General features: G+C 37.2%; 1 protein-coding gene across 1 annotated transcript in view; it reads right to left on the bottom strand.

Moving 5' to 3' along the window:
- LOC104161503 (teneurin-2-like) overlaps positions 1–18836 on the bottom strand; it is a 66929-nt gene that overhangs the window by 2235 nt on the left and 45858 nt on the right. The window contains exon 7 of the mRNA XM_009699969.1: positions 5297–5482. Coding sequence (XP_009698271.1) covers positions 5297–5482 — 186 coding nt within the window. The remainder of the gene's footprint in view (positions 1–5296; positions 5483–18836) is intronic.

The raw sequence follows: 18836 nt of genomic DNA, 5'->3' as shown, positions 1-18836 counted from the left end.
CAGGAATGCTGTAGTGAAGAAGCACAAAGACTTAAAAATAAGACTTAAATATATATAATAAGGGTTCCACACATAAGCCTTCACCTGGAGACATTTCTTCTGAAACACACTGAAGTTCCAGTGACTCAAGTACTATATTTAAATAACAAAAAACAAAAAAACTAAAAAACTGAATAAATTGCACTTTTTAAGGGATATTCTTCTTTGGCGTATCTTCATCAATACTGCTATTATCACTATAGAAATGCTAGAGCATTGTGAGAATAACATTATGATATCCACTTTAAGTACCTAGAAGTCAAAATATCAGTGGCTTTCAGCTTCATTTAGACTCCTAAATTATTCAGGCACTTCTGAACATTTGATTCGTGGTCCATTAGTAGCTGAGCTGTGAAACTGAGAGTTTTAGTTACTTCAACCCATATTCTAACCAGCAATTAATTCCTCTTAAAGAAATAAAGAAAAACAGCTAGAGATATGGATTTCATCTTTTCTCAGTTCAGAAACAACAAAAATAAGAACGTGAAACTAGTTATGATGAAAAATCATCCAATGAAATTTCAGTTGTTATTTCAATCCTGATAAATAACGGAATGTTATGAGCTGTCTTTCAAATAAACTCTATCAGTAACATTATGGTTTTCCAAATTTTCATCTTATATCATGAATTTGTGTAAGTATACTATGCTCTACTGCAAATACCAGCTTAGAGGTTTTACCAGTCGCCTTTTGCTGTGGAATTGAGGGCCAAGGTCAAATTCTTGTTCTAAATGAAATGAATTCATCTCATGACTGGTATATATTAACTCGCAACAGAAGGACCAAGAATGATTGGCATTCTCTCTTGCAGCTCCAGGAAGATCTGAGTTTATAACGAAAGTGATTTATCTCTCATCTTTTCCAAATTGATCCTTCTAAATTAAGGCAGAAACATTTTCACTCTACCTTATGTGAACAATACTTGATCTTTCAAATCTCAACTTTTCTGTAAACATAGAGACTTGTCAAATTATTTCATGTAGTTGCAGAACATTTAAAGTAAGTATATAGATTAGACACAACACAGAGGATTGAGGCAGGCACATTTAGATACGCAACAACATGAGTTATTAGAATAGCTTTGATTTGAATTCAGATTACAGTAGTACAGGAATAAATTACTATAAAATTTCTTACAAGATTTTCTTTTTAATGATGACACTGGCTATAGGTTTTTTCTTTCCTTCTTTAAAAAAGATTTAATGCTTAGTTAATTGGACATGAAAATATTATAATGCATTTTCATATTTATAGGTAAATCAAGATTGTTTTGTGGTTCAGCTCAGATAAGAATTGATAAATTCATAAATTGTTTTAAAATTACCCAGAATGCTTGTCCTGCACTGTTACTCCTTCTCGATGCTTAACAAAATTAGAAACTGTCCAAAGTTTAGAATATGTCTTTCATACTTTTTTCTGTTGAACCCGATAGACGCGGAGCTGTAATAAAACAATCTGATTGAATAAAGAAATAAAGAACACAAAGATTTAGGTCAATTTACTTTTAGGATGAAGGTTACTTTTTTCCCCTAAATTTAGTCTATTCTATTTTTTTTAGATGATGATATTTCAATGGAAAATTTAAAAGGGTAATATGTGTATAACATTGTATGTGGCAGGACAGCTAACTTTTAAGAGATATTGACATCCTAATGTACTCTCCATGTCAGAAATGTATCATCTTCCACCTCAAATGAAAGCACGAATGAAAGCAACGTGGAGCACATGAAAAAACACCACCTTCTGCTACATAAATTAACTGTCCTTCCTCTATCCTGAATTACAGTAGTCATGCAGCTGAGAATTATTTCCACAGAATAAGCCTATCAATACCCCTAAACCCCCAATCTCCCTTGTTTTACAGAATAACACACTTACAACCTTGTCCTTTTTTCTAGACAAATATATTTTATAGCTGTTTTGTTCTATCATATGGGTAAGTAATAGCTTTCAAAGTTTAAATTGAAGAGAGTTTTTACTTTGAACTCAAATCTTGTTCTATTTTAATACATGCTCTTAAAGTTATCATATTGGGCCAGATCCTCAGCTGCTAAAATTAGCATAAAGTGATTACCTGCAACAGAACTACCCTGACTTATGCTGCAAAGCTTCTGGCCTGGAGTCTTTAGAAGGGTTTAAAATGGTATTTAATAAGGATTTATAAATGGAGCTTCTTTGGTGTTCAAATAAAGGAGAATGCGCCTTAGCAAGTATGTTAGACTTGGAACTCATAGCCCCTTGGCAGCTCAGATCATTAGAGCTCATTTAGTATTGGGCTCTCTGTAGATTTGACAAAAAAGGTACTGAAAGCAATTTATATCCTTAAGGACGAAAAAGGAGGTCAAGGAGTTTTCTGAACAATATGTACCATAAAGCCCCCAAAGAGCCATGAATTACACTTATGAAGTTAAATGTCATTGAAAAATGAATCGACCATAAAACTGACAAGAAAACCACCCTTAACTTAACCTAATTTTGCAATTTCACTTGTCTCCCCCAAAACCAGACTGAATGAAACCTGACAAATGTGCCACTTCATCTTGTGTGCAAATTTGTTAATAGAACAACAGTGTTTATGCTGCAAAAATTGTGCATCACAAATATTGATTTTGGTGCCACTTTCATTTCAGGTAAATTGTTTGAACAATATGACCATCATGAATATCAGAAATAAAAAGCTAACAGGAAGAAAAAAATGCTGACCCACTTGTTCTAATTTAATATCCTAGTTGGAAAATGGCGAATGAATCAATCTTCGCCATTCCTTTGGAAGCTCAAATCAATAGAGGAGATTTCATATATTATACATAAATACAGATATATTTATTTGTATCATTCTACCATTAGAATGGTAGAATTTTAATTCATGCAAAAATTTTAAATAAGATCAGATGATTACCTGCAACTGGAGAGACACTGCTTCATGTTATACCCTTTTTCCCATAGCTCTTGAGTTAATGTGAGAAATATGTACAGAAGAAACAGAATTTCAGAGTAGAAACATGATGGTTGTGTGTGTGGGTTTTTTTTTGTAACTTAATTTATTGACTTACTTATTGCCCAATGATGCATGCAAAAGGTTATTTTAACCTTTCCTGTCATGTTATTGGCCTTTTCCAAGTCTGCAGTCACTACCTCCCATCTTTGTAATCCATTTATCTTTTTAAGAAAAAAAATGATCCCTTCAAGCAGAGTGTTGATTAAATAACTATGTGAGGTGAAAGGATATACGTAAGTCACTTCCCCCAAAACTTTGTTGACTGACAATGTTTTGTAGTGTTTCCAACTTTGAATGGTGTTAACATTAACACCTTTGCAAAAAGATATGCACTAGCTTGCTCTATAAAATTCTCTGGAGTTGGTGATGTGTTTGTTTCACTCATTTCAACCATTCACCTTAGGATAAGATGAATTAAGCACTACAAGAGCCTATTTTTCTTACAGGAGTGCTAGAGGATTCAAGAGGTCTAGCCCAGATATACCACAGTCATTCTAGACAACTGAAAGCAGAGAGGGAATTCCATGCAAGTAGCTGGAAATTACAATCAAAATTAGGAAGGAACTGCTTACAGGGTAAAATTTACAGAATCAAATGAAAGAAAGATCATTTGGGGCCGTCTACCATAGTATCTCTAATAATATGAGCATTTATATAACAACACAAAACATGATGAAATTTATATAACTTAATTAGACTAAGCAAACAATTGCAGTTAGTACCAGAGAGCGAGCTTCTGCATTCCTGGGGAAAAGACTGGATGTTGTAGAGCATGTTAAAGACAGTCTCTTCCATCTTTGATTTCAATGAGAATGCTAGCTATAGCAAGACATCTCAGATAATTTTTTAATATTTCCTATAACCATACTCTCAGAGTGAACTGAGAAATATCAATTCTAGCAGATAAAAAGGACATTAGAGCATTTTTTGGATATAGCTTAAAATGTAACTCATTAAAAACAATGGAAAAGCTCTACTGACTTCAATTGAGTTCTGGATTAGACCTTTAACAACCAGTGTTGTGAAGCTTTCCTGGAAGGAGACGACAGGAATGAACTGAACAAACCGTTGCAGCGTTAGCAGTCCCACTAGTAAGGATCCTTGCTTTTTTTTTTTTTGCTTTTAGCAAATTAAGTTCACTCAGACTAATTCAAGATCTTCTCCTAAAGGTGATGACTGAGGTCCATGGCCAAAGAATAAAATCCTTCGTGGCTTAGGTCCCTGTAGTTTTCTTCCCTTTGTTTTCTGATGGGAGAAGCAGCTGTTTACTACACGGTAAGATAAAAAATAATATATGTGGTGGGAATTTCTGCATCCTACTCAGAATACTCCATAGAGACTCTTTAGTCCTAAAACCATGCAGCTCCAGTCCTATCACTTTAGTCCTCAAACTGCTCCTTCTTTTGGAGGATTAATAAACTCTGGAATGTCATCATAAAGTAGCTTGAACTATTACTGCTCCAAGGATGTGCCAAGGTATGCTGAACTGTCTATTTAGCAATCATCTGGGGAGTTAAATTCCCTTTTAAAGCCATACTAATATATTTTAAAAAGAAAAGCAGGCGAATTTATGTTGTGCATTCTAACACAAAACACTGTGACTAAAACCAGTATCGAGCTTAATCTATGACCACATTTTCCATGGGTTATTTTGTTAAATTTGCTCATTCTACATACACAAGGAATCGGACACTTTCAACATGAAGAGCGTTTCTTCGTTTAAAGGACAGTTATCATTTGTGTGCGCCACCTACCTTTCTTTAATCCTATACGATTGCAGGTAACAGGAGTAATTTGCCCTACATTAAGTCTGTAAGAAACGTGGATACCTAAGTCTTTCAAATTTGTTTCATCAACCTCTGTCTTAATAGTGACGATATGTTTGCTTTGTGTGGAGCTGCAGCTGTATTTTGTCTACTGCTGCTCCTTTTTCCTCTGCATTTCACATCTAAATTGTTCAATAAACATAATTCATAAGAAAAGACTTATCTTCACCCTTCAACAAAGGAACTGTTCAGGTTTACTTGTAGCAGACATTCTCAACACTGCAAACCAATTTATACAGAGGGTCAGAAGTTTTGTCTGAACTTCGATAGAACAGTAAAATTGTGATGGACTACGTTTTCACCCTCTTTTACAATAATCTGCTGCAGTAGTTTAACACTTAAATTTTTATTCTGTTCTTTCCTTTTTTTCTACCCATTAAATAACTCCAAAACCCAGAAAACAAACTCACTACATAGAAAGAAAATATCCTACCTTCTTCACAGTTTTCTCCTTTATAGCCAACAGAACAGACACAGTTCCCTTCGATGCAGGAACCATGACCTCCACATGAGGGATCGATACACTGGCTGGTGGTTTCTGGCCCTTCCCAGCCACTGTAGCATAAGCAGGTGCCTTTAGAGTATTGACCATTGCCACTGCACAGAACCGGGCAGGCAGCTGGAAAATTGAATGAAAGAAAAACAGCATACAGGGTCATACATGTACTCATGTAAAAGTGCACTAAAAATCCACTATGAAATACTTATATATATATTCAAATATTTTAATTTACGGGGGAAAAAAAATCTACAATAATCTGTAGTAGGTTCAGTTCTTCATTGCCCAAAGAAATCACTTGATTATTCATTAATAAAGCACACGTGATGGGCATTCTGAGAACACAACTACTGTTCTTTATAGACTATTGATGATGTTTGGGATAACTAAGGAGGCAATGTGAACAGATTAGAGTCTGACATTACTCTGCTTTGTTCCACTAGGTAACATCCACTTTTCAGATAGCAGAACACAAAACATTCAGTCCCCAGAACATTTATTATATAGCATCTTTCTTCTCCTGTAACACATTTTTAATGTAACATCCCCAAAATTTTTTAAACCCTTTGACCTGTTTTTTTCAGTGTAAGAACCTTGAACACAGGAATAACACAAGCTTTAATCTACAACAAATGCACCTTGCCACCAATATCCCTGCTGCACCTTGTTTTCCAGAATCCCAGAGTGACTGCTTTTACCCTTTGTGTATTGGCAAGAAAGCACCATTAACCCTTATCCCTCCCTCTTGTATTATTAAAGGGGTAAACAAATTCTGAGCAAATATTCATTTATGCAAATGAAGTGAAGCCTATGAATAACAAAGGTAGTCAGCAGGTCTTGGATGCCAGGAGTCAGATGTTGTACATACGCAGAGCAATGGAAAGAAACAAGTGGTTTATCAAAAGCCAGTTGCACATAAATCTTACACTAAGGGATATTCACACTCCTATATGCCCATGTCTCCCATGTGAACGTGGCAATCTATGAACTTACATGCCTGCCAAAGACTGAACTTGTGGTCACCAGCCAGAGAAATGGAAAAAGTAACAGACGAATAACAGAAAATGGGAGTAATGAAGTGAAACTGAGAAAAGGTACACTTTTGTGCTGTTCTCTCTGATGCAGTTTGATAAAGACAGAAAAGTATTTCCTTGTCTTTCCACCCTTTAAAGTAATTAGAAACTAACACCTAGTTTTACAGTGCCAAGAATATACTCAAAAGCTATTATTAATCATTAAAAGGTCCTAATGTCTTCTTGCTTCTATTATCCCTTTAACCTGGACAATCAAGAAGAACCCAAGTAATTGATTTCCTACAAAGAAATGTGTAATTGTCCAGTTATACAACTTCTCCACTGTTCAGTCCTGTAACCCTTATTAATCAGCTGCCCCATTGATCTGCTGCAAAAACACATTTCAGGATAGAATTTTTCAAGAATTTTCTTATTTGAAATGGGAAAAAATTGATCAGAAAAAAATATATTCAGATTTGTAATCTGAGATGTTAGCTAAAATTTAGAGGACTGAGAATTACTTCAATTAAGACTACAGGTTGATGGGCCACATGTCACGTATAATCTTTTTTAGCCTATTTTTTTCTACAGTAGAATAATAACAAAATCAGTATGCTGAAGTTCGGGTTTTTTTTCGCTACCCCTCTTAAGTCTTAGGGCCATATTGTCCATCCTTTAGTAGCAATAGGACTTCATTCTACTTCATTTCTAGTGTTCTCTCTTACCATCAGTCTTGTTCGATCTTTGTGTTCCTCACTCCAAAACTGAATAGAAATCTGAATAAAATATGACTTCCAGTAGCAGCTTTCAGATTTCAGATGTGACATATGTTCACAGGAGCTTTACTCAGTTCAGTGAAAAAGTTTATGCTAAAGTTCTACCGGTTTTGCTTTTTGCAGCTGGTTTCAGAATTAAGTTTACTGAATCAGCTGGACTGAATTACAGTACAGACAAATATCCATTATGTCTATACTACACTCTAGGACAGCCTATTTTACATCTTTTTGCACGTCATCATCAAACACCCTTCCATGATATACAACATGCTGAACTTGAATGCCATATTCAAGGAAGGCTAACTGTCTGCATGCATTACATATCATAGAGTCTATCTCAGTTCCTCAGCATGCACTGCTTTTCACTGCCTAGATATGATAACTGCATATCTACTGCAAGTCATATAGGTGAGCAATGAAGAAAGGGATCAAACTAGGACCACTTCCACAACTGATGTATGAAGACCTGGGGGCACAAACAGTTGCTTTCTCCATTAACTCTCCATTTCACTGCAATTAAAAGTCTTGTTTGGGCTGACTTTGATACATTTTCCCAAATCACTGTAAGGAAGGTAATCACTTCAGTCCTACTCTTTTCTTGCCATGGTGTAGAGGATCTGGAGATGAGTGATCAGAAGGCAGCCTGGCCTGAAGACTTGGAATAATCATGAGCGGTAAGTTCCTTGGTGCCACCTGACACACTGTAGAGATACTGTCCCTTTATCTGGTCCTCGTCTTAACACAAAAATATCTATCTCTAGAACAAGGCACGTCTCAGCTCCTGTATGTGGTGGTTAAGCTTGCAGTGCCTTTGTTCACGTCCACCACAGAAGGAAGTAATATTGTTAGATGCAAACTCTCTACATGCTTCCAAGCCACTGCAGAGACTCAATGTTATCATTATTAATGGTTGCTCAGTGTGGATTCTTCAACTGCAGTGGGACATGCCAGCATATGGCTTGCTTTTGCCCACCAATCTCCTCACCATGCTGTGATAAAGCTGCATAGAAAGAAAAGGTCCCAGGAAAGCTAAATGAATCAGTAGGCAGTAGACAGTTTCTTCAGACAAACCACATTTGTTCAACTAGTTATAAAGACAAAAAGTTAGAGTTGACTTACAATCTTGATACAAGTGAGGAATAGGTTTTTGTTTTGTGGTTTTAAAGGTCAACATGGCACTCAACACCTGAAAGGACTTCTGCAAACCTTTCCTCTGGAGTCAACACTCAAATAAAGGCAGTAACTCTATTTGAAGTCCCTGCAAGAGGGACCGAGCAGAAATAAATCCACTGTTAAAATAAGTAAGAAAACAAAACAAAAAAACCCCAACCAACATAGATGCGACCACTCTAGACCTAGCCAGACGCTGCTGTAAGATAGCTTCTCTCCTTGTTTTGCCCCTAAGTCTCATTAAGCAATGGGCAATTGTGGTCCAGCTAAGAGAGCTGTATATCTGCTATTTGGAACTTGCCTATGGGAAGGCCATTCTTAGCTCCCACTTTTGATCTGAATTTGCAGGGTTCAACTTCTGGGACACCAGAGACTGGCAAAGCAGAAGAAAGATTACTAGATGGTGTGGGGTCTTTGGTTAAAGAGCTCTCATAGTAGTTTCTTCAGTGTCCCCTTACTCTGCTATGGTGCTTCAGGAATTTAAGTAAAGCTGAAAGCCATGTTACAGCTTTTCATTCCTCTCTTCATGCTTCTACCAGCTCAGAGGTCTTGCTATGTTCATAAATCTATTCACTTCTTGTGAAGCTTGTATAAAAGTTGAAGAGTAATCTGCCTTCAGTGGTCTGCCACTGCAGTATGCATTGCCAAGATGTTTGTGACACCAGAACTGACTTTGGACAAATGAGAGAATCTGCCATTTAACCTTAAGGATGAAATGAATACAGTTAAGATTAAGACACTTGCAACCTAAAGCCACAAAGTTTAATCTACAATCTTCTACTAGGGTCGTTCTACAAACTATATAATAGGAATATCACTTTGAGAATATGAAAAACCACAAAGGTTCTTGGTCAGACTTTGGCATTTCCAAGACTGCCATGTCACAAAGACTGCAGGAGAAACATGTAAGCAAGAATGCAAGCAAGTGCAGGTTACAAGAAGCTGGCTTGTCACTGCTGTAATAAATAGCTCTTCATTAATGTTTCTGCTATGGATTTATAGGCTGTCCTAGGTGAGGAACAGAGAGAGAATCAAGCTGCTCTTCCATAGAAAACATAAGCAGACAGTCTAAAAAGAGGTCTTCTACACTTACTTGCTAGACCATATTGCTGCAGGGTGAGACCCAAAACAGTCCACTAATTTTACATGCAGGTGGCTTCAATTAATGTGCAAACAACTCAAGAGTCATCTAGAGTTCTTATTATCTAGGACTGCTTATTTTCCCTATGTGAAGTGGATGGCCCCTATTCCAGGAGAGAATTGACTGTTCAAAGTCTGTTGACAGAGCATGAAGGAAGGTTGGTTTGTTGGAACAGAACAATCAAGTTCCATCTCATTTGTGTGGACAGATAGGTTGTATAAAAACAACCGTGTATCACAAATCAGCACTGTCAAAAAGTGGATAGAGCTCTTCAGGAGCAGTTATGGCAACACTCAAGTAAGTTCAGCACAAGGCTGTATCTCCTGAGTGAATATGCACAACAGTTATTAACCCTAAGTGTGGTTTTGGTGATGTGATTCTGCCCTTTGCTGGTATTCAAATAAAACCAGACCAAGTTCTTAACATGAGGCTCAGCTGATCAATGGGTACTACAGACCTTTGGGTCCTGCAGGCTGCACACATTTAAGAGTATTAATTGAGCAGGAAAGGCCAGTCAAGCATCCCTCTAAAAGTTATCTCTCTAAGGGTTATCTTTGGATAGGTATTTTGGAGTAATGTTAATATTCCCTGATGCATGAGAAAAGGTGATTTGGTAACAGCCTATTACACATGGACTAGGAGGGGAGATGGTAAGGGATAATGCCCAAATGGTCCGGCATCAAAAGCCACCATTTTGTCCAGTGACACTTAACACAGAGGTATCCCAGTTGCAGTCTGTGTACACACTCCTTTCACCCACCCTTATGGTATTCACATGTACATACTCACCAGAGGTGTTCTTCTAGAGCATGGCAAGAAACCAGTAAAGGATATCTGAGGAGTCAAACTCTTGGAGGCTGTTGCAGAACTTGGTTTAGTTACACAGCTGCTTGGTTGACAGGCCTTCTCCTGCTACTTGAAGTTCCAAACAGGATTTGAAGGCAGAGTTCTGGCTTGGTTCCTCTTGCTGTAGAGCAAATATTACCCTGGTGCAGAGAGAGTCCTGTACTACTAGGATCTAGGCTGTCAGTTCTCTACTGCAGACTTTTTTCAGTTCCTCCTCATAAAATAGACAAATTGGTATACTTCTCTTGAAAGTTATTGGTGTTTCTGGGTACAAAAATACGCGGACTTGAACGGTTTTTGAACTTGCATCTGCAATGCTTCCCTATCCCAGACCAGGTCACAAGCAATGCCTTTATATTGCTCTTATTCTGCAAGCAGCTCAGTTTTACACCCAAATATAAATTTTCAAAAGGGGCATAAGAAGGTTAGCTTCCTTTGTGCCATCTACAGGCTTATTCAGAGCCCAGACAAGCTGTCAGAGTCACCTCATATCAAGCAAAAATTTTTCAACATATCTACCACAGAATTTTGTGGTGAAATGCTCATAGCAGGTTGGTGAGGGGAGTCACTGCTCTGGATGGACAAACTTGCATCAAGCCTGTTGGGTACTGTTTGAGTGAGGACCAGAATGGTTGTATCCACAACGCTTGTAAGCCCTAATTTTGCATATAAACCAGATTCCTCTTAGTACCAGTTGGTGTGCATAAAAGATGAGCGTTGACTGCCTAGTCACAATGTAAGCAGTAAGGAAAATGAGTGTTGCAGTGCAAGTTTAAGGCTGCACTAACAGAGCACTTAGACACCATCTAAAATGCTCTTACATCTTAAGTGCTGCTAACTCTTCCATCAACCAATTTTAACAAGATTATCTGAAAAGTTAAAACTCATGGAAGAACATTCCCTGATTGGACACATAATTAGACAAATTTGTGGAATGAAAATCTACAAAGGCTACTATACACAAAGAGACATCATCTACTGTAGGAAGTCCTAATACAAGTTCTCTCTAGAACCAAAAGACCAAAAGATTTTACTAGAGAAGCAGAGATAGGTATAATTTTTACTCTTCCTCAACTATCTGCTTTGTGCCACTATCAGAGCTGAAATCCTGGGTAAAACGGAATCTTGGTCTGAGCCATTACAAATTTACTTCTGTAATATAACCTCCATACAAACAAACTTATTCAGAAAAAAAAAATTCTGAAAAGGCACTATTTATACTCCCATGTAAGATATTCAGCACTTATTGAACTGTACAGAACTTTGTCAAACCTAAGACAAATAAAGATTATTTTTATCTGTACATGTTCCTGTTTAGGAGGAGGAAGTGAGTTTCAGTCCTGAAACTTTTGCTGAAGAAGACAGATTAAAAGAAATGTGCTTGACAGTATACACACTTACAAAACTGCGTAAGAATCACCTGTTCTGTACATGTGGTCACATACTTGTATGTCTAATTGATCTACTGTAACTAGTATGATACAACAGTGGAGGATATGCACTAATATTAGCATGCATAGCACTTGTTGAGGTTTACACAAAGTTCGCTTGGGGTCAGACAAAACTTGGTTCTACTTCAAACGTATGGACATATTTTGAGTCTTCTCATCAAGAAGAATGTCGAAATGTTTTGAGTCTGGTTTTGCCCAAACAATTCTTCCCTATATTCACTAGTGCAACTCAGCCCAGTGTCCCTAAGCTTAGGGGAAGTCATTATGTATCACGAAACACAGTAAATGTTTTTCAAGTCTTTAACACAACCATACTAACATCCTATACTTGCCTCAAAAATAATCTGAACCTACAGATTGGGGAATTTTGATATGCTCTTTGGACAGAGTTGCACAAACTCCTAGTTACATAAAAAAATGAAATACACACTAGCACAATAGAAACCAAGTTGTTCTTTGCTTCACTGACTACCAGGAATTGTACTGAAGACAGATGTAGCTCAAACTTCTTACCAATGAACCTTACCAGTGAACCTTCTGGGTGCAGTTCCTCTAGGGGATAATTAATTCAGACTCTCTAATAGCTCACACTTGGACTTTCTTTTAGTAGAGATCAAGCTGCTACTGCTGAGATTATGCATGATTTTGCCAGTATATAAAGAAGATGGATTATTGTTTATGACAGTCTAATCTGAAACCAATAAATGCTTTCTAGGTCAGCTCCAAACTGGAGTAGAAATACAGGAAAGATCCAAAACCAATGTCATCTACAACCGCCTGGTTCCAAATACCTAAAAAAATACGAATAGGGTCACATCGTACTGGTGGTTTTGTTTTTTGGTCTTTATCTTGGTGATGCATATGTAGCATTTAGTCTACAAATGCTATTTCTTGTCAATGGACAAATCAAATTAAGATGTCAGCAGGTGAAGACATATTTTACTGATGCTAGACCTGATTCCTACCACAATTGTATACTGAACCCCTGAATAATTTTAGATTCACTCCAAAAGCTACAACCAAGTCCTTGCATATGGTCTATCTCCTAAAGTGAAGTTATACATGTTTAGATATAAACAATATTAATTTCTAAATGGCCTAAAATCCACAAAACCACTAAAACCAAAGGAATTGAAAACATTTGCACTCTAGAAAATCAGCCCAGTTATTTAAGGAGTTAATTTCTGACAACCTGATTCAAAACGTTGGCTCTAGACTTCACATTATTATTTTAAACAAAACAGTACTGAAACATAACAAATTATCACACACATTGTTAAACCTTGTTACACCAAGTGTTAGCCCATATTTCTAAAAATTAGGAGACATTAAATGTACAAATATTGTTATTTGTAGTTTAAAAATACAATTGTTTTGTTTGGCAGTATCCCTTCATATTTTATGTTTATACCTATTTTAATCAGTTGGGTGCACATTTCACTACTTATCTGCATGCCTATTAGTTTTAACTGGAGTTTATTTATGGATATGAAAATCTGAAATAACTTCTAAGACCACTCCATGGTTTACGCTGTTTCACTTTTACCAGTTTATATTATTTTTGTGTTACTTTCCTGGTAAGAAGCTGCCCCACCCTTAGCAAACATAGCCCCAAGAAAATCATTCTGGAATGGGAGATTGAATGAATCCAGGACTATTTTCCCTCATCTGTTCTTTATGTCTCACAAACGTGATATTTGCATGGTCAGGAGGAATGGTGTTTGACTAGATTGCCTGCTCTTCAGAGATCACTAACTTCTGTCAGGCTGAAATGTTCTTAAGAACAGTGACCGTTACGAAGATCTAGAGTATCTTTTAGGTTGCTCTAAGACCTTGTGCTTTTCAGAAGTCATCTTGCAGAAATTCACCCAGAAAAATGAACAACTATGAATAACTGTTACTGACATTATATGCTTTATTAGTGGCTTCCAGAAACTGTTTACTTTGACAACAGAAGACACAGATAATTTAAATTGTTTAATAGTAGTGTTACTCTACGCTTGCAGGCATCAAGTCAGGATTAAGACGAAATATACAGCCGTTTGTAGCAGTCATGCTCCGCAATCTTTACTTCAGTTGCCCAAACTCAAGCCTTACCAAGCTCTCTTGTCTAGTTCTGCCAAACTGCACATTAGTAAGCAAGAAAGAGATTCACAGAAGAATTTCCAGAAGGACAAAAAACCCATCAGGTGTGTCAAATCTCTGACATTCAGAAACCATTTGGGGAAAGCAGCACACGCTGACTTAAGCACTAAAGTATGGATGCTTTAATTAATCCGGGGTGAATTTAATTGCTTTAGTTAAGTGGAAATCGGGTTAAAAATGATGCAGAGCATGCTGGGGTGTGTTAAAAACATGACATATGAGCTGGATGAATCGATAAATTAAAAGTGCACAGATGTTTTAATTAAACCCAGGAAAGTTAACGAAGATCACTAGAGACTTTTAAGCCTATGATTAATTCAATTCATTTAAAATACCTGTAGAGATATGGGGATGCCTCCATTTTGGGAGTTACAGAAGTTCTCTATCAATAAGTACTTAAGCTGTTCTACAAAAAAAATGGCAGGATTTTTATGGAAGTGACTGAAGAACATTAATTGCACAATGAATATTTACATTCTTCTGAACACTCAGCAAACTTTTGCTTTGGCCAAAATTTATCAAAAAGGTCATAGTTTTCCTCATTGCCTTCAGCGTGACCTTAACTGTCAAAAAGACAATGCTTGCTGTTCCCTCCTCTACCATTCTACAAAGTATCTATTTCCATTAGATAACTGCTTTGCTTACAGCTATTACAAAAAAAAAAATCTGTTTAAGAAATATCTATATGTCTTCCCACACTATCTAGCGGCAATTTCCAGAACCACAGCAAATTTTCAAAATTATCTCTTTGGGGTTGGTCACAAGAAAATTTTTGCTTCATGGATAGAACCTTATAGTATTTTTAATAACAATAACAATGCAGTCTGTAAGAATAGAGAAAATAGAAATTAAGCATGTCAGATACATTGAAACTAGTTTAATGGTGGACTGAAAGGGCTGAAGCCCCCTTACTGCTGGCGTGAAGATGAGCTTAGACAATCTAGCTAACCATCAACAAAGATCTAAGTCTTAGTTCTCTAAAGATACTGCAGTCCTGAGGGAGGAGAGAAAAAGGCCACTAAAGTGTCTCACTGGAAAAGCCACAGCTTGAAAACAAAAAAGATTTTCAAGCAGTATGAAACAAACTACGAATTGGAGACAGAAAGAAAAGAGGACATTTGAGTTCAGCTAGACACATAAAATCAGGTAACTGTGCCAGGGTTCAAATGTCTTGAGGACTTTTCTCAACACGTTCCAGATTCAACACTTCGTAAGCCTGTTTAATTCCCCCTCCACTATTGCAGAAGCGCTGCAACTATAACTACCTGTATTAAAGGAAATACTTTAGTTCACCATGCAGTACACTAGGATGATTTGCAAAATGGTAGACTGATTTGCAGTCAATCCGGTTAGGGTTCTCCCTATCTACTACATTGTTAAAGTGTGGCACAGTTCAATTTCTTTTTCATATGCATCAACGCATCCAAGGAAATGGAAGTTACCCTGCACTGGTTCTGGTTTACCACAGGAGAATGTGACTGATCAGTTCTCCATATATTTTGTGCCTTTGAAAATAAAGAAGGGGGGGGTGGGAAAGAGGGAAGAATTCTTTTCAACTCTCTGCATGATACAGGGGATTGGAGGAAAATGTAGATGGTGGATACAAATGTCCTGAAAACATTGACTTGCAGTCTAAAACTCTTTTCCTATGTGAAATAGTAACACAGAATCAGAGCTGTGAAATTCCTTCTTTAGATCTAAGCAGTGAGGTTGGTACAACTACAAGAACATGCAGAGAAATACATTTTACTTCCTACCAACAGATGGAAATCAACAGCTGTTGAAATCGACTACTGCCATAGACAAGCATATAGATCTTCATTTGTATCTCTTGATAACTTCATCACTAGAAAAACTGAGAAGGAGGGGAAAACTAAACTATTTGAAAGGTTTCAGTGGCTATCACAATGGAAAGAGCCAGTGAGAAATCAAAGAGATGATGCTTCAAGCTCACAAAAAGTAGCAATATGGACAAATACCAGAATTATCCTTCCAAACATAATGTGTTGTGACTCGTAACAGAGAAGCCCTAACAGCATGAAGTCATTTATGCATCTAGAAAAAGAAATGAAGAAGTGAAATATTTCTGCAAATATTTTTGGTAAGATTTTACACCATTCCCAGTGAATGGTGTAAAAACTATTACTTCTCTGGTAATGGCTTAGCTCTGGGTAAATAGCAGTGCAGTAGATTTAGAATTGCACCCATATGCTGCAGTATTCAGGGTATTTAAAACCTAGACTGCTTTGGTCTTATTTTAGTAACTACTACTTGCTTTATTAAATTTACTGGAAAAGATTTAAATCATAACATGATTAATTGCACAGATCCACATCAGCTGCAGATATTTAAACATTTTCCTACACTCAAATTAGAAACTTTTTTGTTTGTTTGAGAAAGCAAACTGAATTTAATCTCACCCAAATAGGGTCTAAATATAGGAAAATATCTAAATTGTGGGTTCAAACCAACTTATAATGTAGATGTGAAAAAAGTCATGCATGCTGAAATCTGAGGCTGTGATTCAGGGCTGTTTCTGTTATTCAGGGATGGCAAATGTCTAAGGATCTCTTAACAGCTGTATTTCTATCATGTGATTTACACTACTACTTAATCATCATTGCTTCAGTGACATTTACCATCATTGCCAGGACTCCAAGATGACCTCAACACAACTGCAAACACAAACTCTTAGAACTTAATAAAATAAACAAATACCAGTACAAGTCCACAGAGACAATGCAATCTAAAAAAACCCCGTAGATTGCAACACAATTAAATAAGCTAACCAATAAAACACAAAAACAAATTACAAAGCATACATCACAGTGAGCACAACTCAGCTCAGCAGAGTATGGTTACAGCAGGGAGATTCTTAGCCACCAAGGGAAGTATTATAAGATTTTTTGGCTTGCCAGAAACTAAGCTACACAATGGTTTGCATCCTGCATGTATTTGTATGCATGTCCACCTCCCTGCTGCACTGAGAACCTTTTGAAATATTCCATTTATTGGCATCCCATTGAAACAGAAAATACTCGTGCAAATAGATGTGCTGTTGCTGCACATGTATAAGAAGAGAAGACAGATAAAGTAAAGTAACCAGTAATAGAGCAGGCTTCAAAAGCAGTCATGAAGAGATCAAATGAATGTACCCAGTTTTTAATAAGTATGAAAATATTACTATGATGCTGTTCAAGAAAAATCCATTAATAAGATTTTACTGTGTTTTCATATGCTTTCCATCTTGGACATAAGCAAAGCAAACTTCCTTATCATGCTAAGCCAATAAAACTTGGTTCCTGTTTGTAGGCCTCAGCTACAGTACTGCCTGTGCCTCTGGTTTTGGTCTTTGAATTTCTACAGGTTGAGTAATGTGCAATCAGGTAAAGATGCTCTAGTGTTCACTGAAATCAGAGACTCATAATTACTTACATGCCCATTCCTTTTTACCTATCATGTTTTGTCCAGCAGTGGCATTAGCAATTTTTCTCAGTTATTTCCTTCCAACTCCATTACTGAATTCCTCAGCATTCCCCATTTTTTTCTTAATCCTTTTCTAGCTTTGTCTTCGAAATTTTCTCCTACAGAAAGAAGTTTACCTTCTTAGCTGCACCACTATCCTGCAAGATTTTTGGGAAAAGGACTCATACATAATTTCAAGTTCATACGCTGCAACATGAATTTAGAAACATATGAAAGGGCAATGCAATCTACAGGCACAAATTTGTCTGTACATTTACTGGCGGTTTAATATAGAAAACAAATGCTAATTAAGTTGCTATACTAGATGCAAGTATTGGGTATGTTTAACAACATTAAACAAGTATCTTAAAAAAAATTTTAAAGCATTTTTGCTGCCCTGTAAAGGCACAACTATAATGAACAGAAGGAAGGATGTGCTTCTAAACAACAGGAGCACCCTCACTTGAAATTATTCAGGACAAGCTGTTCTGCAGATAAATTCTTTATAACCCTGAACTCAATGCTGGAATCAGCAGAAGCCATAAAAGCTTTAAGAACAATGAGAAGTTAGTATTTTGCTTGTTGAAATCCGTGTTTTTAAAGTCTGTTTTCTCAAATATTCACAATGCTAACAGTAGCTCCTGGGTCCATTTCAACTTTGCAAACATTCCCTTACAAAGAATGCAAAGGATATGAAGCACCAAATCTAGTCCGGCACAGGCTAGGGAGTAATCTGAATACTCTTGCATCACCATCCTGTTACTAATAGCACATGCCTTGCAAACATCTGCTAATCCTTACATTTAATCTACAATGTACTATAGGGACAGGTACTTATTTTTAAAGAGTAATGAAAAGCTAGGATGCTAAACGACTTGTGTTACAACAGAATTTAACAAGGTATCTGTTGCAGAATTCTGGAGTCTAGACTGTCCAGTCCCCTGTTTTTACCTCTAATTTCCAACAGAGTTTATGAGGACTGATGAGGAAAGCTACAGACTAGAAATGATGGTTCCTATATTCCATTCCTTGTCGCACTGCAGGAAGAGACTGGCGATGAGTGGCATTCCTCAGGGGTTGGTACTGGGAGCGGTGCTGTTTAACATGTTTGTCAGTGATACGGACGGTGCGATTGAGTGCACCCTCAGCAAGTTTGCCGACAACATTAAGCTGTGTGGTGTGGTCGACACGCTGGGGAGAAGGGACGCTATCCAGAGGGACCTTGACAGGCCTAAGAGGTGGGCCTGTGCAAACCTCATGAAGTTCAGCAAGGCCAAGTGCAAAGACCTATATCTGGGTCAGGGCATTCCCAATCACAAATACAGGCTGGGAGGAGAATGGATCAAGAGCAGTCCTGAGGAGAAGGACTTGGGGGTGCTGGTTGACAAGAAGTTCAATATGACCAGGTAATGTGCACTGGCAGCCCAGAGAGCCAAACGTATCCTGGGCTGCATCCAAAGCAGCGGG

The sequence above is a fragment of the Cariama cristata genome, unplaced genomic scaffold (assembly GCF_000690535.1).
Source record: "Cariama cristata isolate BGI_N322 unplaced genomic scaffold, ASM69053v1 scaffold11955, whole genome shotgun sequence".
Classification (NCBI taxonomy): domain Eukaryota; kingdom Metazoa; phylum Chordata; class Aves; order Cariamiformes; family Cariamidae; genus Cariama; species Cariama cristata.
This window is presented reverse-complemented; position numbering and strand designations above follow the sequence as displayed.